The following is a 21,700-nucleotide window of genomic DNA, read 5'->3' on the forward strand; positions in this document are numbered from 1 at the left end:
GGTTTGGCTATCGTCACTGGCGGTTGGAGCTGCAGCTGCCGCCCTCACCGCCCGCGGCTTGGCGAGCCAACCAGAATCGGCGGTACCCGCCCAGTAGAAAAAAAGCGCCTGGAAATTTTATGTCCGATATAGTTTTAGTTTTCTTTCCTCCAGCTTCCTTTGCAGAGAAAACCACCGGACGCCATGGTAAGTCAATCTAAATTGCTTCATAGTCTTCCGGATAGGTACTAATAGATCTCTCAGAAAATCAAAGCTCTTTCTCGTCCCACTTCCTCGCAACAGGCTCCGGGAACCGCTGTCGTTCGACAGCCCCGAAACCTCGACCCGGCGCAGCATCCATTCGAGCGGGCTCGTGAATACACCCGTGCTCTCAATGCTACCAAGTTAGAGCGCCTGTTCGCTGCGCCCTTCTTGGGCCAGATGGGCGAAGGCCATGTGGACGGTGTGTATACTATGGCCAAGGATCCAGGCTCTCTGGAACGGTTCGCCAGTGGTAGCGGTGATGGTGTAGTCAAGGTGTGGGATTTGACCACCCAGGGAGAGATCTGGAACACCCAGGCACACGACAACATCGTCAAGGGTGTGTGTTGGACCCCCGATCGGAAGTTGCTTTCTTGCGCGAGCGACAAGACCGTCAAGCTTTTCGACCCGTACAACTCGGCACCCGAAGCACCACCGCTAGCAACCTACCTGGGCCAGGGCGCTTTCACCTGCCTCACGCACCATCGGGATCTGCCCTACTTCGCCGCATCCTCCTCTCAGATTTCTATCTACGATCTCTCCCGTCCTTCCTCCACTCCGTCCCAGACCCTTCACTGGCCCACCAACGTGGACACCATCACCTCCATCGCTTTCAACCAGACAGAGACCTCCATCCTTGGTTCTACCGGTATTGACCGTTCGATTATCATGTACGACCTCCGGACATCGTCCCCTCTCCACAAGATGGTTCTCCGCCTGGCGTCGAACGCGATCTCGTGGAACCCCATGGAAGCGTTCAACTTTGCTGTTGCCAACGAAGACCACAATGTCTACATGTTCGACATGCGCAAGATGGATCGCGCATTGAACGTGCTCAAGGACCACGTCGCCGCTGTGATGGATGTGGACTTCAGTCCCACCGGTCAGGAACTTGTCACTGCCTCTTACGATCGGACGATCCGCTTGTGGAACAGATCCACGGGCCACTCTCGCGACATCTACCACACCCAGCGTATGCAACGGTATGTATCTACTTTCGGTTCCCTTTTCCGAGAAACCATAATGCTGACTATGTTCTACAGTGTTTTCTCCGCCAAGTTCACACCCGACAACAAGTACGTCTTGTCCGGCTCCGACGACGGCAACATCCGCCTTTGGCGCGCAAACGCATCCGACCGCAGCGGAGTAAAGAGCGCTCGTCAACGGGCCAAGCTCGAGTATGACCAGGCCTTGATCCAGAGATACTCGCACATGCCGGAAATCCGCCGAATCCGCCGCCAGCGTCACGTGCCAAAGCCGATCAAGAAGGCGCGCGAGATCAAGCGGGAGGAGCTGATGGCGATCAAGAGACGCGAGGAGAACGTGCGCAAGCACACCAAGAAGGAGAACCTGCCCAAGAGACAGAGCGAGCGCGAGAAGATGATCCTGGCCAAGGAGCAATAAATGCTCTCCCCGGGACGTCCATCTGGATGATCGTGCGGAACGGCTGCGCTCAGAGACCAATTAAATTGTGTCTCAAGTATATATACATTGCATGGACATGATACAGTTGGGGTATATTCTTATTGCAGCTGTTCTTCAGCTTCGTCGTTCAGTCCTCTTTCACGTGATCCAACTCCGTCTGCAACTGCTGGCTGGACGAATCAGCCCTGCCGGGTTTGGACGACGCCTGTGCTACCGCGCCATCAATCCCGCTCAGGTACCGCGCCAAGCGCTGCACGCTCGCCGGCAACACCGCATACCAGTTCACCAGCATGGCAAACGCAGGCAACCTTATCACGCCACCCCTGCCGCTGTCGACAGCCGAGACAATAGCCTGCGCGACCTGGACTGGCTCTAGCACGGGGGCAAAGAACCGGTTGGGCGTCTGGACGGATTCAAACAGCGGCGTTGAGATCTGGCCCGGCTCCACCAGAACCATCTTCACTTTTGCATCGTCCCCGGATTGTCGAAGTTCGGCCTCAAGCGAGCGATGCAACGCGCTCAACCCAGCCTTACTAGCCGAGTAATCCGCCAAGCCAGCCGCACACAGCTGCCCGAGCACCGAACTCACCGTAACAATGGTTCCACCGTCCGGCGCAGCCAGCATATACGGCAAAAAAACCTGATAGGCATGAACGGCGGCGAGTAAATTGGTGTTGATAGTTTTCTGGAAAGCCTCGGGAGAGAGCTGTTGCAAGGGTAGACCGTTGATTCTTGCAGCTGCGCAATGGATCAAGATGGTAGGAGTGCCCAACTACCCACCCCATCAAGTTAGTTAGCCATCAGTCAATCAATCAATTAAAATACCAGACTCCCTTCCTCCCACCATATATGATATATCATAAGTAGAAGTGAAAAAAAGAAAAGAAAAGAAAGAAAGAGATATACATACCTCCACCCCAACCCTCCCCACCACCCCCTCCAAAGCCCCCCTATCCGAAACATCACAAACAAAACACCCCCCCAACCCCATCTCCTCGACCTCCTCATCCGATATGCCCCGAAGATCCAAAACCGCTACGGAGGCGCCACGCAGCGCATATATCCTCGCAATGAGTAAACCCAACCCGCTCGCACCGCCCGTCACGACCACCACTTCATTGGAGAGATCGACGGTGCGCGGGGCCCCGTAGGCTAATTGCTGATTGAGTGTGCCGAGGATGTAAATGAGGGTGAGGAGGGCGGAGTAGATGATGGCGATGATGAAGGGGAGGGAGGTGTAGGGGGTTGCTTGGGCGCGGAGGCAGAGGAGGAGGATGTAGGATGGGATGGGGTGGAGGATGGTGCGGGTGAGGGTTGTGAGGAGGAGGTCGATGGTTAGGGGGGGGTTTGTGTTGGGATTGTTGGTGGTGCTGGTGGTAGGTTGGAGGGGGTGGGTCTGGATGAGTTTTGGGGTGGTCATTTTGCGGGAGGGAGTATCAGGGATGGTTGGGTGATGGTTTAGGTGTGGTTGGGGGCATGGTAGGGGGTTGTGGTGTTGTGTATAGCAGTGGTTGTGGTGGTGGTGAGTGGTGGTGGTGTTTTGCGGCTTCTGTGGTGGGTTGGGGGTCTGTGATTGGTTGGTTAGGAGTTGTCGGCGCTTAGATAGAGGGTGTGATAAGTGACTTACTGGGTGCGGTGGTAGATGAGGATTAAGTGTGGACTTCTGGTCTGGTTTGTAGGGTGTCAATTGGAGATTATGACAGTCGGAGCTTGGAGGAGGGAATGAGGAGAAAGATTGAAGCTCCGGCCAGATGATTGAGATGTGGGGCTGCTGATGGAGTGGTTCAGTTCAATTCAGCTCAGCTCGTGGCCGAGTTAAGGTTGTGTAAGGCATGCATAGTGCATTTGCCTTGATTATCTGGAACTTTTGATTTCAAAGATTGATAATTCAGTTAAATCTTATGTTTACGTTGCCGTCAGCTGTGTCATGAACAGCCGATGAGCGACCCATGATCGCCGATGGATACATACAAAGTGCGGCGAGCTCCGCCATAGACTGCTATCACCCGAAACACCACTTTCTATCACCCACAACATTTAACCCAATATAATATAATATACCAAAATGCCTCCGCCTACTCTTACACCCGTCAAGCGCATTCAGAATGTCCGACTCCTCAGCAGAGACTCAACTTGGGACATTGCCATCTCGCGCCCCCATGATTCTCCGCACAGCATCATCACATCCATCACCCCGCACCCCAATGCTGAATTGGATCAGACCGCACCACTCGCCCTCCCAGCTCTGACACACCCACATATCCACCTCGATAAAGCATTTATCCACAACTCCCCCGAATATGCACATCTTCTTCCCTCCACCGGCTCGTTCGCGGAAGCGCTATCCTTTACCACGAAAGCAAAGCAGCAGTTTACGCGGGAGGATCTCCTAAGACGCGGAGAATGGCTGATTGCCGGATCTGTCTCCGCAGGAGTCGCGGCGATGAGGGCATTCGTGGAGGTAGATCATACTGTAAACCTCACTTGTCTTGAAGCCGGTATCGCTCTCAAGGATGAGTGGAAAGAGGCATGTGCAGTGCAAATAGTGTCATTTGCGCAGGACCCGATATTCTCGGGTGAGCACGGGAACCATAACCGTCGGCTCATGGAAGAAGCCGTGCGACAGCCGCAGGTGGATGTCATCGGGACAACACCATACGTTGAGTCGTCGATCGATGCATCGAAACAGAATATTATATGGGCGATTGAGCGTGCCCTAGAGTGCAGAAAGCATGTGGACTTTCATCTCGACTATAACCTCGATACTGGGAAGGAGGCACTGGTATGGTTTGTTTTGCACACGCTGAAGGAAAAGGGGTGGACATCGCAGTCAACAGATAAGCGGGTCATGCTGGGGCACTGCACGCGACTGACGCTGTTCAGTGATGAAAAATGGGGGCTTCTTGCACAAGAGATCCGGGACAATGACCTTCCAGTCAGCTTTGTTGGGCTACCGACGAGCGACATGTACATGGCCTCTCCACCATCTTCGAAAAGCCATGATCGACCACGGGGTACATTGCAGGTCTTGGAGATGATAAACAAGTTTGGTTTGGACACGGTGATCGGAATCAACAATGTGGGCAACGCTTTTACGCCCTGGGGCTCTGAAGATCCCCTGTCGTTGGCGTGTCTAGGAGTGGGTGTCTATCAAGCCGGGACCAAGGCGAATGCCGAGCTATTGTACGAATGCGTGTCAACCAGAGCTCGCGCAGCAATCGGACTTTCGTCATCCGAGGCCTTGGCCTTGAACCAGGGAAGTCGTGCAGATATTCTGCTATTCTATGATGTGGATGACACCGGTTGTAACGTGTCAAGACCGCGACACGGTGTTGCAGGCATTGTCTGGGACCCGCCAGCCAAGACTGGCAGAGAGCTCGTAGTTGGTGGTCAACTAAAGGCTTCTCCATGTTCAATGTGTCCGAAATCTGCGTTTGACTTTGTGTAGCGGCGAATTATCGGGAGGCGTCATCTTTGGCGTATTGAAGGTTGCACAGCAGATAGTGTATTGTATTGCTAACCCAAAGCTTCACACGCTTCACATATCTATAATTCGCTAGACCACATAAGCGATGAAGATGATCTAAAGAATCTAAGACGTCGGGTGCCCAATGTCAAGAGTAGACCCAAAGGTGAACGTAAATATAAATGAAGTTGACGCTGGTGTCATGTTCCCCACACTGGAACCATTTCGTTTAGCTGAGCGCGTACCTGCGCAGGTCCGTGTAGCGAATAGCTGAAGGTAGGACAAGCAGGGTCTTCGCGCATGATATCCATGTCATCCACATTTAGCGATAGCCGGAACCCGTTCCCAGCGCGTGGATACAACCGGTGCTCCTGAAATTCATATTCCGAGTCGTCATCAGAGATCTCCTCATGCTGCCTTCGAGCAGACGAGGAAGACGTAGATTCGGGTATAGAGTCCTCATTGTGTTTGTTTACTTCAGTAGACGCAGACGCGGAATCCCTTGTACCATTGCTTGTCGAAACATTACCCGACACCGATGTCGACGGAGTCGGGGCGTCGGAAATTGGCAATCGAAACGCGAACTTGGATGACTGGAGATCCCTCATATTCTCAGGAAACATCGGCAATATCGGATTGTTGTCCGAAATAGTCATCAGGAGCTCAACGAGGGTTGCATGCGACAGACCCGACAGGAAGCCTCGTCGCTCATCAGCCGAAAATTCCGCTGCACCCACCTCGCCTTTGGGAATTGATAGCGGAGGATAATTAGAGACTAATGGCCCAGATGTGAGGTCAGGATTGCTCCGCACAACTGTTGGCTGAATGACAGAAATTTGGACAGGCCGGCATTCCCGACAGAACCATTCCTTCTCCTTGACCGCAACAACGTCTGCGCCAATAGGAGGATCGTGACACAACTGATGCCATGCGGCATTGCACTCGTCACAGAATACGATCGAATTGCTCAATGGGCTATGACCCCTCTGACAATGCAAGCAAGTGATGATCGCATCTTTCCCTCGGCGGTGGATACGTTTACGCTTTCGTGCGATGGCTGCATAATCAGACGCGTCCGCCGAGTTGCTTACCTCCTTGGCTACCGCAGGAGCTGACGGTGCAGGTACATATAACGAAGGCCGGTTGACCAAGCGGCCAGATTTTGTTTGCGTCGCTGTTGGTGCAACATCTGATTCGTCGCTACTGGAGTCACCGGCCCTTATGATATCTTCCCCATCACTATCATTATTTCGTTTGCGCTTCTTGCCGCGCTTGGTACCATTTGCCGCACCCTTTCGCTGGCGCGAGCCAGCTGCGGTTTGTGGCCTCTTGGACTTTGCTGCTGGCTGTGGCTCCTGTGGTGTAGGCAAAGGTGTTGGTGCTGGTGCTGCACCATTCGACAATGTCCCATTTGGTTTAGGGGCAATTTTGATCTCAGCTGTGGGTTCTGCTGATATGGGTGTAGTTAATTGTGTTGGTGCTGAAACCGCACCAACAGGTGTTGTGCTTGGTTTTGGAGCGATATTGACTGGAATTGGAGACGCCGACTGCCGTGATACTGCATCGACGGGCGTTGAACTTGTGCGTTTTAGGTCGACATTGACCGGGACTGGAGACCCTGAATGTCTTGATACTGCGTCAATTGGTGTTGTGCTGGGCGGTTTTGGGGCGAGGTTGGGTAGATTTGTAGGCTTTACTATGTCTCCTGTAGTTCCTTGAGGCGCTGGGGAGGCAGGCTGAGGAACCGCCGGTGGCGCCACAGTGTTCGAATATACGAACGGCGCCGTAGGCAATTCAATAATTGTAGAAGAGGCCCTCATTTTCCCCATTGTGGAGTTGCTATTCTGGCTTTCGAACGTCCGAGTAACTGTTGATGGGTTCCATGTAACAAATCTATCATTATCATTTCTCTGCCGTGGTCCTTTGAGGTTCCCGGTGACCCGCGCCAGTAACTCGGTAGTAGCTGCAGAGAGCCGGGGGATCTCCACCCTCTTTGAGTGTACGCTCGACGGCCGTCCGGGTAAGGAGGTAGGCAGTCCCAGGGAGGAACCAATGCTGACGCTGCGCGAGGAATCAGAAGGGGGTGAGCCAGAAGTGGTGGTAGTGGTATGAAGTGTTCCGTGGGCTGATGAAGGCGCTGTTTCTATAGACGCCTGGGAGGAAGGAGCTCCATTGTGCGGTGACATATCCCCAAGTCGGGTCGATGTGCACAGTTGCTCAGTCGTCTTAGTAGACTTGCTCTGGACACTGCACCTGAGTCCTCACTGTTATCGGAGTGCGACAAGAGAAGTCATCATGAACGGACCCAGATTTATATACCATCACGTGATCTTGAGGAATCCATCCCCCGCGCCCTTGACAGAACCGCCCTTCTATTGTCAAAAGCAATAATGCTCCTTTAATTGCGTAACTGCCAGCGGCACACTGTCCAATATGCATGGCTGGCTTGAGGTTATTCTCTTCTAGCTATCTCTCTATGATATCCGGAACTCTTCAGCGCGGATGAGCCGGTAGTCGCACGAAAAACTAACCATGTAGGGATTATTCCTGCAGATGCGTGACCTTCCGGACCACCGGCTCTTCAACGCAGTCTAGACCAATCGACCAAGCGAAGTCGGACGATAAGTCGGACGATCAGAGCTACTGTATGATACAATCTATGCTACTACGCCATCCTTCTTCAGCCGAGCAATATCGTCCTTGCCATACTCCAGTACCTCCCCCAATATCTCGTCCGTATGTTGTCCCAGGGTTGGGGGCGGTGTCCGGATGCCAGGGGTTGCGTGGGAATACTTGATGGGTGTATTCACCAATTTGATGGGTCCGCAGGCTGGATGGTCAACCTCTGCAACCATGCCTCGTGCTTGGACTATGTATACATTATCAGCACATTGGTATAATCACGGAGTCGGTTTATGTTGGATGTATAACATACCGTGGGAGTGGTTCAACGTTCCCTGAATATCATTGACCGCGGCATAGGGCATGCCGCTGCCCTCCAAGATCTCAAGCCACTCTTGTGTGGTCTTTTGCTTCACAGTTTTCTCAATCAAACCATCAATATCCGTACGATGCTTTACTCGATCACTGTTGGTAACGAATCGGGGATCCGTCTTCCATTCCGGGTGTCCAAGTCGGTCGCACAACACACCGAACAGTCTATCGTTCCCGCCTCCGAAAAGAATATCGCCATCGAGCGTCTTGTAGCTTCGGTAAGGCACAATGGATGCTACAGACAGTCAGTAGCTAGATTTCGAACACATGGTATAATCCACTTACGGTGTGCGGTTCCCCATCTTCCCGAATCCTTCTTACCACTGATCAGAGCGGAGCTGGCAATGTTCGCCAAGGTCGCAACCTGACAGTCGCTCAGACACGCATCGATATGCTGTCCCTTACCAGTTCTCGCTCGCGCAAGCAAGGCAGCCATGATGGCATTCGATGTGTACAGACCAGTCGTCAAATCGGTCACAGCAACGCCTACCTTCACCGGCTCCCCCTCCCTACTACCCGTGATGTGCATCAGACCCATCTCCGCTTCCACCATGACATCGTACCCCGCACGGTTACTGTATGGCCCAGTCTGACCGTATCCGGTGATGCTGGCGTAGATAAGTTTAGGATTGATGGAGCGCAGGGTCTCATAATCCATATTATATTTCTTAAGGCTACCAGGAAGGTAGTTTTCCACGAGGACATCACATTCCTTCGCCAGCCGGTGGAGAATCTCAACACCGGACTTATGAGCGAAAGACAGACCAATTGATTTCTTGTTGCGGTTTACCTAGTCACAATGGTCAATTGCGCTCTTGATGGTATGGCAGTAGCAGACCGCATAACATACTCCAAGATAGTAGGCACTCTCTCCTGGACCTTCGGACCCATCCGTGTACGTGGCGTACGGGGGACCCCACGCTCGAGTATCATCCCCGCGCACGGGGTGTTCGACTTTAATAACATCCGCTCTATATGGTATCATCCCGGTCAGATCCCCCACTGCCTTGATAGTAATTGTGAGATGTGGAAGAACATACCCTAAATCACCCAAAATCTGGGTACAGTATGGCTGCGGGGACAATGTTAGTTACATCTCCAACCCAACGCTGTTGGAGACGACAATCCTACTACTCACACCAGCCAAAACTCGTGTCATATCCAAAACTCGTATACCTTTCAAGGGAAGTGTATCATCCGAAACAGCAGAAGAATAGCTGCGCCATTGCGTCGTCCGCCGGGGAAGATAGATGCTGCGACGGGCAACGCAAGCCCGCTGTACCCTCAATGCGGCCGTGAGATTCATGATTGATTCTAATGCTGGCTTAAAGATGCGATGTTAAATAATATGATAGACCATAAAAGTAATGATAGTTGGAGCAATATTCAGCCAAAAGGACAGTGGGCAGATAAATTATAATCGACAATGCAAGGTTCTCCAAATAAGCTACAGGGGAGATCAAGTAGAAGCGCTGGCTCCCATTCGGGGACCTCGCCGACGGAGCTTCGCAGCCGAGGTCAAGTACATTAAGTCCGCTTTCCGCTCAACTTTCCTTCTCACAACCGCTTGATTCCGCCCGCAACCACGGCATCGACTCTACCTTTTTACATTTGTACCCATTTCCACCATGTTCACCGGTCTTGTTGAGAAAATCGGGAGTGAGTTCTTTACACTGCGATCATGAATACCCTAACATTAAAAACTAATTGCCTTTCTCTATCGCAGCTGTCTCGTCCCTCGAGCCTCTCGATACCTCCTCAAGCGGGGGCGGGGGTACATCCTTGACCATCTCCGACTGTGAGGAGATTCTCACAGATTGCCATCTCGGCGACAGTATAGCCGTTAATGGTATGAATCGCATCGCATGATATCAATTGTTACACTCACCATCATTCCCATTGCATTCGATCTCTACTTTTTCCTCTGCTTCCTTCTCTCTCCATCGTTACCCCTCCCCCCTACCCCCACTCCATCCAAAATCGCGAAACAATACCCCCCCACGAACCCCCCACGAGCACCCCCCAAGGAGCCCAAGGAGAAATCCCATTCAACTAATAAAATTACATAAAAACAGGAACCTGCCTAACAGTAACCGCCTTCGACAAGACCTGGTTCAAGGTCGGCGTCGCCCCCGAAACCCTCCGCCGCACGAATCTCGGCTCCCTGCAGACAAACTCCCGCGTGAATCTCGAACGCGCCGTCCTGGGTGAAACGCGCATGGGCGGCCACTTCGTGCAGGGCCACGTCAATACCATCGCCAAGATCCTTTCCGTGACACCGGAGGGCAATGCGCTGGTGTTCCGTATGCAGCCGCGCGATGTGGGCGTGATGCGGTATATCGTGGAGAAGGGATATGTTACGCTGGACGGGGCTAGTTTGACGGTGACGAATGTTGTGGATGGTCAGGAGGGGTACTTTGAGGTGATGCTTATTGCGTATACGCAGGAGAAGATTGTCACGGCGGCGAAGAAGCCTGGGGATTATGTGAATGTGGAGATTGATATTGTGGGCAAGTATGTGGAGAAGAGTGTGCAGGGGTACTTTGCTGGTACTGCCGGTGGGGATATGAAGATGTTGGAGAAGATGGTGGAGAGGATTGTCGAGGAGAAGTTGAGGAAGTAGGTGGATGGGTGGGTATTGGTAGAGGATCCGTGTTTTGTTTGCAGGGAGGGAACTAGTATGATCATGGGTGTTGTTTACGAGCCATTTTTGCTACGTGTAAATAGGGATATGATATGAGAAAGTTTCTTCCATGTACGAATATAGAAAATCATAGGCAGGATTTGTGGGTATATTTTGGTACTTCTATCGGTCATGGCCAGCCTGCTGAACGTCACGAGAGACTTCCGGTCATGGCTCGTAACATTCTGATCGAGACTTTTTAAAAAACTCAGTCCCTCTCGTCCGTGGCCACCAGTACTCCCAATGCCAACGAGCAAAGGAAGAAAGAGTCACGTCTGTCATCGCAGGCTTCGTCACTGAAATGTAACTGGTCTCCACTATCATAGCTTCACATGCATGCGCCCAGTTCTCAGGGTCAACGGCAGAAGCAAGTAATGCGTGGGATGTTGATGTAGCAGCTGGGCTATGAGCTGCTTGACATTGAGAGTCCGTTTCAAGGTGATGAAAATGCGCCTGTTTACTCCTCCATCGATTCGTCCTCATCCTCATCATCGTTCTCCTGCTCCTCCGCATTGTCATCTTCGAAGTCATCACTGAGCCATTCATCATCCTCATCCATATCAACATCATCTTCGTCGTCATCTTCAACCTCCTTGCCTTCGGCTTTAGCTTGAGCCTTGGCTTGCTTTTTCTTCTCGATATTCGCCTTTTGTTCCTTCTTTCTTTGCTCCTTCTCCTTCTTCTTCTGATCCCAGTTCTTGTCCAACTTGGTAACTTCCTCCTCCGACTTCTTGATGAAATCGTGCCACATCACGCGACCTTCGCAAAGACCTTCTTCAACCTTGAGCAGGCGGAGCTTCATACGAGGGCCCAGCTCAACCAACTTGACCGCCCGCTTCTCGACTCCCGGAGCATTGCTCAGCTTCTTCTGTGCCTTCTCCTTCTCTCCAGCCTTCATGCGCTGCAGTTCGCGCTTCGAGAGGACCTTTTTCGTGGTGCTCTCGGCCACCTCAACCTCAGCATCCGTGTCCATTTCCGTCTCACTGGCCGAGGTATACCCAGCAGCTGACGGGTCCAGCAGATAATCCGCCGCATCCTCCAGCTTACCCAGATTGGGCACAGCGGCTCCCTTCTTCTCCCTGTTGCGAATCTCCTTAGGATCGAGGCGGCGAATGCGCTTCGAAACGCCGGTCTTCTTCGTAGTAATGGCGTAATGACGGAGGTTCAACACATAGTGTTCTTCTTCCTCACCCTCGGGGGCGAGTTCACGGTTCAAGAGCATCACACGGCGAATGGAAGAGAGGGGAGTGGCTTGAGGGTTGATCGGGGGGAAGAGAGATTGGAAGATGGTCGTTGAGAGACTCTCCAGACGTTTAGGTACCTTAGAGTCCTCGGTGGCGTTGGGGGAGTTGAAGTTGTTCATGACCAACAAAGGAGGCGTCTTGTGATCCTGACCACCACCTCTCGGGCGCTTCAAAGCTTTCTCAACATCACGGCATAGGGAGTAGTTTTCGACCTGGAAGTGCAATGTCGGACCACGGGGCGTAAGCGCCAAACGCATGTTCGTGTTTCCAGATGCCGACTTGGAGAAAAGCATAAGATGTGTGACTCCAAGGGGACCAGTCATAGTCGTGTAATCCCTTAGTCTGTTTGATTTGCGTTCCTAACAACCGATACCATTAGTCTTCATCCACCTGTCAACAAAACAATTCTAAACTCACCTTCAATCTAACAGCCGTATCCGGCTCCATCATCGTTCGCACATCCTTGACCAACTGACTGACACTAGAACCAACTTCTGAAGCGCCGACACGGATAACCATCGACTTCGGAGTCTTGCTCATAGATGCGGTGCCGCCTTTGGCAGCAGCAGCCGTAGCATTTTGCGCGCGAACATGAGTGCGCTTCTTAGTACGTGCCTTCGCCATGGTGACAAAAGCGAAAAGATGAAAAAGAAAACAACGGAGGAATAATAATCGCTCCGGGCGGGATGTTCTCAGGGCAGTGACTTTTTTTCTGACCCGAAGAAAAAGTATGAGCGGAGCAAAGCCGCGGAGGAGCCCGGATCAACGATTTTGCGGCGCCTAAAATTATACATTATTTTACTTTCGCAATGATGTCGACAAGTTTTTTTGAATTTTCGCTGCTGCCAGATAAAGATATTCTCTACACATACAAAAAATTATGCCTGGAGTCAAGAAGCGCAAGGTCGCCCGTGAGGCACCTGCACCTGCGCCTGCGCCCGCACAAGAGAGCGATGTCGAATCTTCCACCCCAGAGCAATCCCCAGAACCGGAAGCACAAGAGCAAGAGCAAGAACAAGAAGAGGGACAGACCAAGACATTCAAGGAGCTAGGAATCATTGAACAGCTATGCGAGGCTTGCGAGACCATGGGCTACAAAGCGCCCACGCCTATCCAGCGGGAGTCGATTCCTCTGGCTCTTCAAGGCCGTGATTTGATCGGTCTTGCAGAGACCGGAAGTGGAAAGACGGCAGCGTTTGCTCTTCCCATCCTACAGGGTAAGTTTCTAGCCACAGCATTGCCTTTCTTGGGCGCTATAAAATATAACTAGAACAAATAACTAACATCCTCGCACAGCCCTGATGGAAAAGCCCCAGCCCTTCTTCGGTCTCATCCTCGCCCCAACCCGAGAACTCGCCTACCAGATCTCCAAATCCTTCGAGTCCCTAGGCGCCAGCCTGGGCGTACGAAGCTGCGTCATCGTCGGAGGTATGGACATGGTATCCCAATCGATTTCCCTGGGCAAGAAGCCCCATATCATCGTGGCCACCCCCGGTCGTCTTCTCGACCACCTGGAGAACACCAAGGGATTCTCCCTCCGCAACCTGAAGTACCTAGTCATGGACGAAGCGGATCGACTTCTAGACATGGACTTCGGACCCCTGCTCGACAAGATCCTGAAAGTCCTGCCCCGCGAGCGCCGCACATTCCTCTTCTCCGCGACGATGAGCTCCAAGGTCGAATCCCTCCAACGTGCCTCCCTCTCCAACCCGCTCCGTGTCTCCGTCTCCACAAGCAAATACCAGACCGTCTCGACTCTCCTCCAATCCTACCTCTTCATTCCCCAGAAGCACAAGGACTTGTACCTCGTCTACCTGTTGAACGAGTTCGCCGGCCAAAGTACGATTATTTTCACGAGGACGGTGAACGAGACGCAGAGACTTGCCTTCTTGCTTCGTGCGCTTGGCTTCGGCGCTATTCCGCTACATGGCCAGCTTTCGCAGTCGGCTCGTCTTGGTGCGCTGGGCAAGTTCCGTGCTCGTAGTCGGAATATCCTTGTCGCGACGGATGTGGCTGCTCGTGGTTTGGATATTCCGTCGGTTGATGTTGTGCTTAACTTTGATTTGCCGGGTGGTATGTATACCCCCCATCGTTTGTTATGGGTGTAATATTGTTGGATTCGGCTAATGTTATAATGTGCTATAGACTCTCCCAGCTATGTCCACCGTGTCGGCCGTACTGCCCGTGCCGGAAAGAGTGGTCTTGCTATCAGCTTTGTCGCCCAGTACGATGTTGAGGTCTGGCTGAGAATCGAAGGTGCTCTGGGCAAGAAGCTCAAGGAGTATGACTGCCCTAAGGACGAGGTCATGGTGCTTGGTGAGAATGTCGCGGAGGCGCAAAGGCAGGCGATCATGGATATGAAGGATTACAATGAGAAGAAGGGAGGCAGGGGCAAGAAGTTTGGTGGTAAACGGTCTCGGGATGAGATGGATCAAGAGGAGGGTTAGGCTTGAAAGACCTTAACCTCTCGGCTGCATTTTACGAAGTTAATACCCAAAATTGATGATTGTTCACCTGCTTGCTGTGTCGACGTTTGTTTATAAAAGTCTAGATGTGGCTTCAATCAACTAGAAATGCTAGAAGAATGTATCTGAAACATAAAAACGGATCTGAGAACATCAAATGCAACTTCTTTTGCTTCAATGCAGATTAGACTAATTTCATAAATTCATTCGTAAAAGTTCCCAGGATGCTTGCAAGGCAGAACAGAGTTTTCCTGTTCATGCGCTTGCCATTTGTGTAAGTATATCTGATATCTTTTTGCAGGTGAATCGGGCTTTGCTATTTAGAGCAGTCCGTCATTCCAAGGCAGTATGGGTTCAAGCAGACTGCAATGTTTCCTTGGCAGTGCCAGCCTCGCGGACGGCGTTGGCGACACGGGTAGCAAGGTCGTCCGCCTCGGAGCGGCTTGCTGCCTCGGCATAGACACGCACCGCATCTTCCGTGCCACTTGCACGGGCAAAGCTTCTGCCCTTGTTGTAGCGGGACTGGAGGGACTCAATCTTAGCCTGGAGGCCTGGGGGCGACTCGAGCTTGCGCTCGGCATCGTAAGCCTTGAAGATGGAGCGGTCTGCGACCTCCACGCGGACAAGTCGCGAGGGAAGGTCGGTGTAAGTAGCAAGCCATTCCTTGGGGCTCCAGCCCTTGTGAGCAAGAATAGCTTCGACCAGAAGCATGTCGGAGATGGCATCACCGACCGCCTGGTTGATCAGGTCAGTAAGAGCCTGAAGGCACTCAAGGGAGCGCTGCTGGGCAGGAGACTGGGGCTCAGTGTTCTTAATGGTCTTCAAGGCGGTCTCGGAGAAAGTAATGGTACCGTGACCGTTGGCCTCGAAGTAGACGCCAACGTCGAAGCGCAGGGCCGCATGGTGCAGATGCTTGACACCAGTGTTGGTGCAAACAGAAGGCAACTTCAGGACCTTCTCGATGTAGTCCGTGCTGGAACCATTGGCGTAAGCGGTCTGGACGACGCCGATCTTGAGCTTCTGCGCAATTCCAGCGCTCCGCGCAAGATCGCCGATGAAGGAGGCCGCAAGGGTGGCAATGCGGTCACCGTCAAGCAATCTGAAAGTGTTGCTCTCGTCGATGAAGTAGTACACGATACGATCGGCGTCACCATCCAGCGAGGCACAGCGGTCAAGAGCAGCTGCCTTGGAGGAAGGCGGGGCACGTTGTTTCGTTTTGACATAATCGGCACCACACTAGAAGCCAGTCAGTATGCAGATAGAAGCAGGATGAACAGAGGGAGTTTCGCACTTCAAAGTTCAGGCTATCAGGGTTAATGACATCATCATTAACTATCTTGATATCCATGCCACCCTCCTCCGGGCCGGGCAGGTACTTGATGAGCTCTCTCAGCTTGGGCCCACCAACACCGTTCGCGCAGTCCACGGTCAACGAGCCCTTGACCTTAACACCACGCATAACTCTCTTGAAAGCTTCGGCAAGCTTCTCATAGTAGCCCTGCTCTGTGGGCTCGCCATACTCATACTGGGTGCCCAGAGTGTTCTTGCAGCGCACAACATAGTGAAGCTGAGGGGTGGTCATGTACTTCAGATCGATGAATTCGACCTCCGAAGCGGTAAGGGCGGCATTGATGACGGAGACCAGACGCGAGCCGGAGGCACGAGTGTCGCGAGCGAAGACGACACGAGCGGGGTTCTCCATGCTGACATCGATCTCCTTGATGAGTTCGTCAAAGACATCACCGACCTTGTCAAGCGGGGCATTGGCAAGTCTGGTGGCATAAGTTTCCCACTCAGCCTACAGCGATGTGAGAAAGTCGTCGCATTTCAGTATCCTACAGCTCCGGGAGCTTACCTCCAACATTTCACCCTATACAGTATTAGCCACTTATCATGTCATTGCACATACTCCAAGCTGGCGAGGTTCACAGCGGACTCACCATGGGATCAATCAACTTGACGCCATTATCTTCCGCGGGGTTGTGACTGGCAGTGACCATGACACCAACCCATTGTCCACTAAGCTTTCTGGAACGAAGCCCAGCAAGCAAGCCCACGGTGAAGACTACGGTGTTGAGGAGATCACTGGCAATGCGTTGGTCAAAGTGTAAACAAGAGGGCGGTCGCGGGGTATTGTGGAGGCGGGGTCGATCCTTCGAGGTGTTTATCGGTAGGGGAGCAACTTACGCCTTCATACGGAACTGCAAGTAAGGGAGGTAATTAGTACATCTTGTTTCATATCTGAAAGAGTCGGAATTCATGGAGTAACGAACTCACCCCCGCGGTACCATATTGAAAGACCTTCCCTTCGGGCTTGGAGTACTGCGACGCCGCTTCAGCGATCGCCTTTCTGATAGCCGGGGACGCCATTGTGGCGCAAACTAAACCAAGGATAAGTTGACTAGCACCAAAAGGACTTGAAAAACTGAGACCTCGGGGGTTCAGAGAACATATAATATGAAGCGAAAGGGGGGGGTAGAACCACAATAAAAAAAAGAAACGAGAGAGGGGGAGGGTCAAATAAAAGATTGGGTGAGACACGCTCCGTCCAGCTCAGGTTTAGTTTCCTGCCCCTGTTCCCCTGTTACTGCCTACGTACCCAGGGTCCCGAGCGGTGGGCGGTGAGGCACCCGCAACAATCAATTCATGGCATGGTGTGGTGCAATGCAGAAGCGGGAGGAATGGAGTCGAAGCATTGCATGGCACGGCATGTCTATTCACCTCTCTCTTTTGTCTTGATTAGACTTGGTATTCAATGAGCATAACTATAGCAAAAAGAATCGCCCATAATAAATACTAGGAATGCCCAAATTTATTGGCTGGTTACCTGGCGCGGTTGGTTTGAAAACTACTACTCTATCATATTATACAAGCTACTACTATCCGATCACCTGCACTGGTGATACGAAGCTAGACCAATAGACCGGGTGATAAATGGTCATGCGTGTCCAGATATTTCGGATCGAGCCATTGAGCTGAATTAGGCTTTCAGCCTATCGCCCGCCACATCGTTTTGGACATCCTTGATGAGAAACCTATCGCAATTGTTAGCTGCGAAGTAAACCTATGGTCAGATTCCAGCATAAACTCACAAATACCACCAAGCAGTCGGGATCACAGTTCCAAGGTGCCAAAGGCTATGCGCATCAATCAGCTCGTGCCAAGGGGGAAAGTCCAGCAACTCGAGGCTCATAGCCAAAATAATCCACACCACAATCATTCCGGGCCAGGCCATCCATTCCTTGCCGTACTTGCGATAGCGGTGAATACTGAATGCCACCCATAGGATGTTCTGGGCCATCCCTATCACGATGTTTGCGATCATGTTGTATGTGTAGTCCCACGACCAGAAGCTGAGGTAGCACACATGCAATGTGTAGAGCAGAGCACAGACCGTGGTCAACAGACGACGTAAAGTTGGTTTGTGTCTAGGTTTCTCCTGGTCCAGACGAAAGATCCGAAGAAGTGCAAGGTAGAACCCATACATGACATTAGCCCCCGCTCCAAAGTAATCCAACTTCTCGGTCAAGGACAAGTCCCTCATGTGGAACACCGCGCTGAAGGTCCAGCATGCCAAACCGCAGTATCCGAAGGCAATGTAATAGGGCCGCAGGGAGTGCCAAGCTGGTACCGTCTCACGAATGCGTCCAATCCCATGCCAGTGGGCAAGAAAGTTGAACAAAGAGAAGAGAACGGAAAATGGTTCCTGCATCCCCAGGATTCTGCGGAATGGCCATTTACCATGGAATTGTAATACTGGGTTCAACATGGGAGGATCACGAGCGACACGGCGGTCCGTCACGACATGTTGGCAGGTATAATCGCATTCGGAAGGGCATGTCCACAGCATGAGGCGAAGATGGAGAGCTGACAGCCAATTGGTTAGTAGCCAAGCTGGCAAAAAGCAATGCTCATAAAACTCACGAATTACTTCATTGCCATCCTGGCAATTCTCAGCCTGGCAAACCTGTTCGTTGCTTAGCCATTGGCTCCCGGGTTGTGGATGCTATGAGGTTCCGGTTGATGTACCTTAACGCATTCTTTGAAGTCGGGAAGGTGGTCACCAAGAGAGGCTGTCGTTTTACCAATAAGAGCGGCAATGAGAAGGAAAAGGAAGCAGCAGTAAGTACTCCTCCTTATCGTTCCTATAAACATGGTGCTTTTTCGTGGTTGTTGTATGGCACTCTAGTTGAGAAGGGAAGCTTCAGGAGTGAAACTAACAGCTTAGACGCTAGACGGGCGGCGTGTAGCTCCGGCGGGGGCGGAGCGGCATCGCGCACGGCAACAATGGAACAACAGCTTGGCAACGCCTTCTAAGGCATCTATTCTCCGTACACTATACGTACTATGTAGATAGTCAGTATTAGAAGCAAGATCATTTCAAGCTCATTTGTGAACTCTACTCAATCTACAAAGTAGGCAATCCAGCCCCACTTTCCCGGAGTGTATCTGTTTCAGCACCAGGCTTGGGGTGCTTGTTTCCGTTCATGCTAGGGAATCTTACGCGGTACTACTATGAACCACCAGTAGCATGCAACATACGGAAAACCAGTTGCGCGACCATACGAGTCTTTATATGACATTCGATAAATAACTAGTCTTGGAAAACCGGCATCCCCTAGATATTGTACCGGTGGCCAAATCATTCAATCATTCTAGAAAACAGCAGGCCAGCGCCAAATTCCATCACTAACCGCCAACTGGCATGCTGGCTGGGATAGCCCTAGTCACGACAAAGGGCTAATGAGTCACATGATACGTCCGACTTGGGACTAGCGCTCAATGAAATGAGCTAACCTTATCGGATTTAGCGGGAGTTGCCATCGAGAGGAGAAATTCCTAACAAGGCAAAAGTTAAAAAAAAAGAGGGCCGCGCTTGAAGGGATCTTTGAGGCGCCCATATCTTTTTCTCCATAACATAGCTGTATAGCATTTTTTTTTTCTTTCTTTCTTCGGCTTTTCCTATCTTTCCCCTTGCACATTATTCTCTTACTGTGCCTCTGCCTCTTCTTCCTTCTGTCTTATCGACCATCACCAAATCGACCGATCCGCAAATATGGCCGGAGAAGCAGACTCTGCTGCCATGACCACCAGCAGCGCTGATCGCATGGTAGGCATGGACCACGCTGAAGTGCGTTATTTCACGAGGTATGGCCAAGATAAGAAGTCTTCCTCGCATCATTTATGCTGACAGAAATCACAGTTATGATCACCATGGTAAATACTATCAATGACCTAAGTAACTTTAGTCGGATGTGGCTAATCTCGGACCCCGCTCAGGCATTCATGAGGAGATGCTTGTAAGTACAATTCTAACTACAACGCCTTGACTATCGCTAACCACCACTGGTTTTCTAGAAAGATGATGTTCGTACTAGATCGTACCGTGACTCTATCTACCAGAACCGTCACATTTTCAAGGACAAGGTCGTTCTCGATGTCGGTTGCGGAACTGGTATTCTCAGCATGTATGTTCAAGCCGATCGACTGGTCAACAACGGGATATTTCTAACACATTTGGTTCAAAAGGTTCGCCGCCAAGGCAGGTGCCAAGCATGTGATTGGTGTCGATATGTCGTCGATCATTGAGAAGGCTCGTGAGATTGTTGCTGTGAATGGCTTGTCGGACAAGATCACCCTGCTCCAGGGAAAGATGGAGGAGGTTGTCCTCCCTTATCCCAAGGTTGATATCATCATCTCCGAGTGGATGGGCTACTTCCTTCTCTATGAGAGCATGTTGGACACCGTTCTCTACGCCCGTGACCGTTACCTTGTTCCTGGCGGCAAGATCTTCCCCGACAAGGCCACCATGTACTTGGCTGCCATCGAGGATGGCGAGTACAAGGATGACAAAATTGGATGTAAGCACACTTCACTTGGCGCCACTATTTTCGATGAACTTGGGACGCTAATGGATCTTAGTCTGGGACAATGTGTATGGATTCAACTACAGCCCGATGAAGCAGATTGCCCTTACCGAGCCCCTTGTCGACACTGTCGAGATGAAGGCGCTCGTTACCGACCCTTGCCCCATCATCACCCTTGATCTTTACACTGTCACTCCGGCCGACTTGGTCTTCAAGGTACCCTTTTCGCTTCCTGCCAAGCGCAGTGACTTCATCCACGCAGTGATCGCTTGGTTCGATATTGAATTTGGCGCATGCCACAAGCCCATCACCTTCTCCACCGGTCCCCATGCCAAATACACGCACTGGAAGCAGACCGTCTTCTATCTTCGCGATGTTCTGACCGTCGAAGAGGAGGAAGTTGTTTCCGGTGTTCTCGAGAACAAGCCGAACGATAAGAACAAGCGCGACCTTGACATCAGCATCTCCTACAAGTTCGAGACCACGGATCCGAACCGTTACTCCGAGGGCAGCTGCTTCTACAGGATGTGAGTAATCGTTCTTGTCAGAGTAACTCATCATGTGCTAACCCTCGCAGGTGCTAAATTCTTGGCCATCCCTTGTTTCTTCGGTTGCTTAGCTATTTTGCTTGGAGTCGATTTATGTTCACCAGTAACATAAAGTGGTTCTGCCCTGTGGGCAGCATAGCATTTTAACGGAAGTTCACTTGTATGGATGTCGGTCTGATGGAAGGTTATATTTTGGACTTCCTTTGATTTCAGTCATGCCATTTTTCATCATTTTTCTCGGCGTATACGGAAGGCAAGGCAACGGCATCATCAGTTGGCGCGGTACGGAGAGAAGATTTCCAAAGGACGATTATGAAGCTCCTCGAATTTCCCAAGTAGATACCCCGAGTCGACGCTCAGTCTCACACCTCCGACGTTCTGTCTATGCATTACTTAGCTTCAGGTCCATTAATCTCACGAAGTTCAATTAACCGGTTCACTACCTCTGATAATTTCTTTTAAAGTCATTACATTCATCTTGCCATTCAGATGATAAGAAACAAAACTTAGTGTGCATTGAAAGGTATGACAGTCTCGTCACTGGTAGAAAACAATCAGTAATAGGATAGGGAATGTTCTCGGCCAAATCGGCTGATACGTGATCGAGCCTCGGTTTGGCCGGAGCCCCGCAACGGCATGGATTACACTAACTGCCCCTTCTGGGGGCCTTTCTCCGCATCAATCTATCTTCGACCTCCAGATAAAGAAGCGTCCCCCGTAGGCCCTACCATTGTCCTTAGTTGTGTTTGGTGAATTTATCGCATCTTA

The 21,700-nt window shown here is 51.5% G+C and overlaps 12 protein-coding genes across 12 annotated transcripts; 6 read left to right on the top strand and 6 right to left on the bottom strand.

The window, feature by feature from the left end:
• Positions 1-162: 162 nt before the first annotated feature.
• Positions 163-1,718, top strand: BO79DRAFT_20354 (rRNA-processing protein SOF1). Its single transcript, XM_025681729.1, has 3 exons — positions 163-186; positions 244-1,223; positions 1,284-1,718. The coding sequence occupies exons 1-3, from the start codon at positions 184-186 to the stop codon at positions 1,642-1,644; spliced, it is 1,344 nt and encodes a 447-aa protein (XP_025538836.1). The 5' UTR covers positions 163-183; the 3' UTR covers positions 1,645-1,718.
• Positions 1,650-3,358, bottom strand: BO79DRAFT_174260 (short-chain dehydrogenase/reductase family protein). Its single transcript, XM_025679731.1, has 3 exons — positions 3,293-3,358; positions 2,576-3,232; positions 1,650-2,437 (listed from the first exon to the last, which is right to left on the bottom strand). Exons 2-3 carry the CDS (start codon positions 3,083-3,085, stop codon positions 1,793-1,795), a joined length of 1,155 nt encoding a protein of 384 aa, XP_025538837.1. The 5' UTR covers positions 3,086-3,232; positions 3,293-3,358; the 3' UTR covers positions 1,650-1,792.
• A 372-nt stretch (positions 3,359-3,730) lies between these two features.
• On the top strand, positions 3,731-5,153 carry BO79DRAFT_174261 (putative zinc metallopeptidase; the record flags this gene model as incomplete). Its single annotated transcript, XM_025679732.1, has 1 exon — positions 3,731-5,153. One exon carries the CDS (start codon positions 3,731-3,733, stop codon positions 5,111-5,113), a length of 1,383 nt encoding a protein of 460 aa, XP_025538838.1. The 3' UTR covers positions 5,114-5,153.
• On the bottom strand, positions 5,133-7,377 carry BO79DRAFT_238090 (uncharacterized protein). The gene has a single exon (XM_025684775.1). The coding sequence runs from the start codon at positions 7,315-7,317 to the stop codon at positions 5,332-5,334; it is 1,986 nt and encodes a 661-aa protein (XP_025538839.1). The 5' UTR covers positions 7,318-7,377; the 3' UTR covers positions 5,133-5,331.
• Positions 7,378-7,579: 202 nt separating this feature from the next.
• Positions 7,580-9,515, bottom strand: BO79DRAFT_174269 (CaiB/BaiF CoA transferase family protein). Its single transcript, XM_025679733.1, has 6 exons — positions 9,264-9,515; positions 9,166-9,197; positions 8,976-9,096; positions 8,411-8,915; positions 8,067-8,360; positions 7,580-8,000 (listed from the first exon to the last, which is right to left on the bottom strand). The coding sequence occupies exons 1-6, from the start codon at positions 9,429-9,431 to the stop codon at positions 7,789-7,791; spliced, it is 1,332 nt and encodes a 443-aa protein (XP_025538840.1). The 5' UTR covers positions 9,432-9,515; the 3' UTR covers positions 7,580-7,788.
• Positions 9,516-9,701: 186 nt separating this feature from the next.
• BO79DRAFT_196011 (riboflavin synthase) lies at positions 9,702-10,854 on the top strand. Its single transcript, XM_025681170.1, has 3 exons — positions 9,702-9,784; positions 9,852-9,974; positions 10,201-10,854. The coding sequence occupies exons 1-3, from the start codon at positions 9,754-9,756 to the stop codon at positions 10,746-10,748; spliced, it is 702 nt and encodes a 233-aa protein (XP_025538841.1). The 5' UTR covers positions 9,702-9,753; the 3' UTR covers positions 10,749-10,854.
• A 47-nt stretch (positions 10,855-10,901) lies between these two features.
• On the bottom strand, positions 10,902-12,726 carry BO79DRAFT_245807 (Brix domain-containing protein). The gene is made up of 2 exons (XM_025685498.1): positions 12,470-12,726; positions 10,902-12,411 (listed from the first exon to the last, which is right to left on the bottom strand). Exons 1-2 carry the CDS (start codon positions 12,674-12,676, stop codon positions 11,266-11,268), a joined length of 1,353 nt encoding a protein of 450 aa, XP_025538842.1. The 5' UTR covers positions 12,677-12,726; the 3' UTR covers positions 10,902-11,265.
• Positions 12,727-12,909: 183 nt separating this feature from the next.
• Positions 12,910-14,578, top strand: rrp3 (RNA-dependent ATPase RRP3). The gene is made up of 3 exons (XM_025681171.1): positions 12,910-13,269; positions 13,349-14,125; positions 14,198-14,578. Exons 1-3 carry the CDS (start codon positions 12,933-12,935, stop codon positions 14,497-14,499), a joined length of 1,416 nt encoding a protein of 471 aa, XP_025538843.1. The 5' UTR covers positions 12,910-12,932; the 3' UTR covers positions 14,500-14,578.
• On the bottom strand, positions 14,579-16,887 carry agm1 (phosphoacetylglucosamine mutase PCM1; the record flags this gene model as incomplete). Its single annotated transcript, XM_025679734.1, has 6 exons — positions 14,579-15,753; positions 15,809-16,315; positions 16,373-16,387; positions 16,458-16,602; positions 16,705-16,718; positions 16,795-16,887. 6 exons carry the CDS (start codon positions 16,885-16,887, stop codon positions 14,872-14,874), a joined length of 1,656 nt encoding a protein of 551 aa, XP_025538844.1. The 3' UTR covers positions 14,579-14,871.
• Positions 16,888-17,344: 457 nt separating this feature from the next.
• Positions 17,345-18,697, bottom strand: BO79DRAFT_174279 (PGAP3/PER1 family protein). The gene is made up of 4 exons (XM_025679735.1): positions 18,547-18,697; positions 18,442-18,484; positions 17,610-18,384; positions 17,345-17,552 (listed from the first exon to the last, which is right to left on the bottom strand). Exons 1-4 carry the CDS (start codon positions 18,670-18,672, stop codon positions 17,498-17,500), a joined length of 999 nt encoding a protein of 332 aa, XP_025538845.1. The 5' UTR covers positions 18,673-18,697; the 3' UTR covers positions 17,345-17,497.
• A 706-nt stretch (positions 18,698-19,403) lies between these two features.
• rmtA (protein-arginine omega-N methyltransferase HMT1) lies at positions 19,404-21,364 on the top strand. Its single transcript, XM_025682593.1, has 7 exons — positions 19,404-19,665; positions 19,721-19,734; positions 19,798-19,817; positions 19,876-19,985; positions 20,047-20,378; positions 20,440-20,911; positions 20,962-21,364. The coding sequence occupies exons 1-7, from the start codon at positions 19,574-19,576 to the stop codon at positions 20,966-20,968; spliced, it is 1,047 nt and encodes a 348-aa protein (XP_025538846.1). The 5' UTR covers positions 19,404-19,573; the 3' UTR covers positions 20,969-21,364.
• Positions 21,272-21,685, top strand: BO79DRAFT_149198 (uncharacterized protein; the record flags this gene model as incomplete). Its single annotated transcript, XM_025678576.1, has 2 exons — positions 21,272-21,366; positions 21,502-21,685. Coding segments are annotated over 2 exons (279 nt in total), but the record flags the coding sequence as incomplete, so codon positions are not given.
• Positions 21,686-21,700: the final 15 nt, after the last annotated feature.

The sequence above is a fragment of the Aspergillus costaricaensis genome (assembly GCF_003184835.1).
Source record: "Aspergillus costaricaensis CBS 115574 unplaced genomic scaffold BO79scaffold_18, whole genome shotgun sequence".
NCBI lineage: Eukaryota > Fungi > Ascomycota > Eurotiomycetes > Eurotiales > Aspergillaceae > Aspergillus > Aspergillus costaricensis.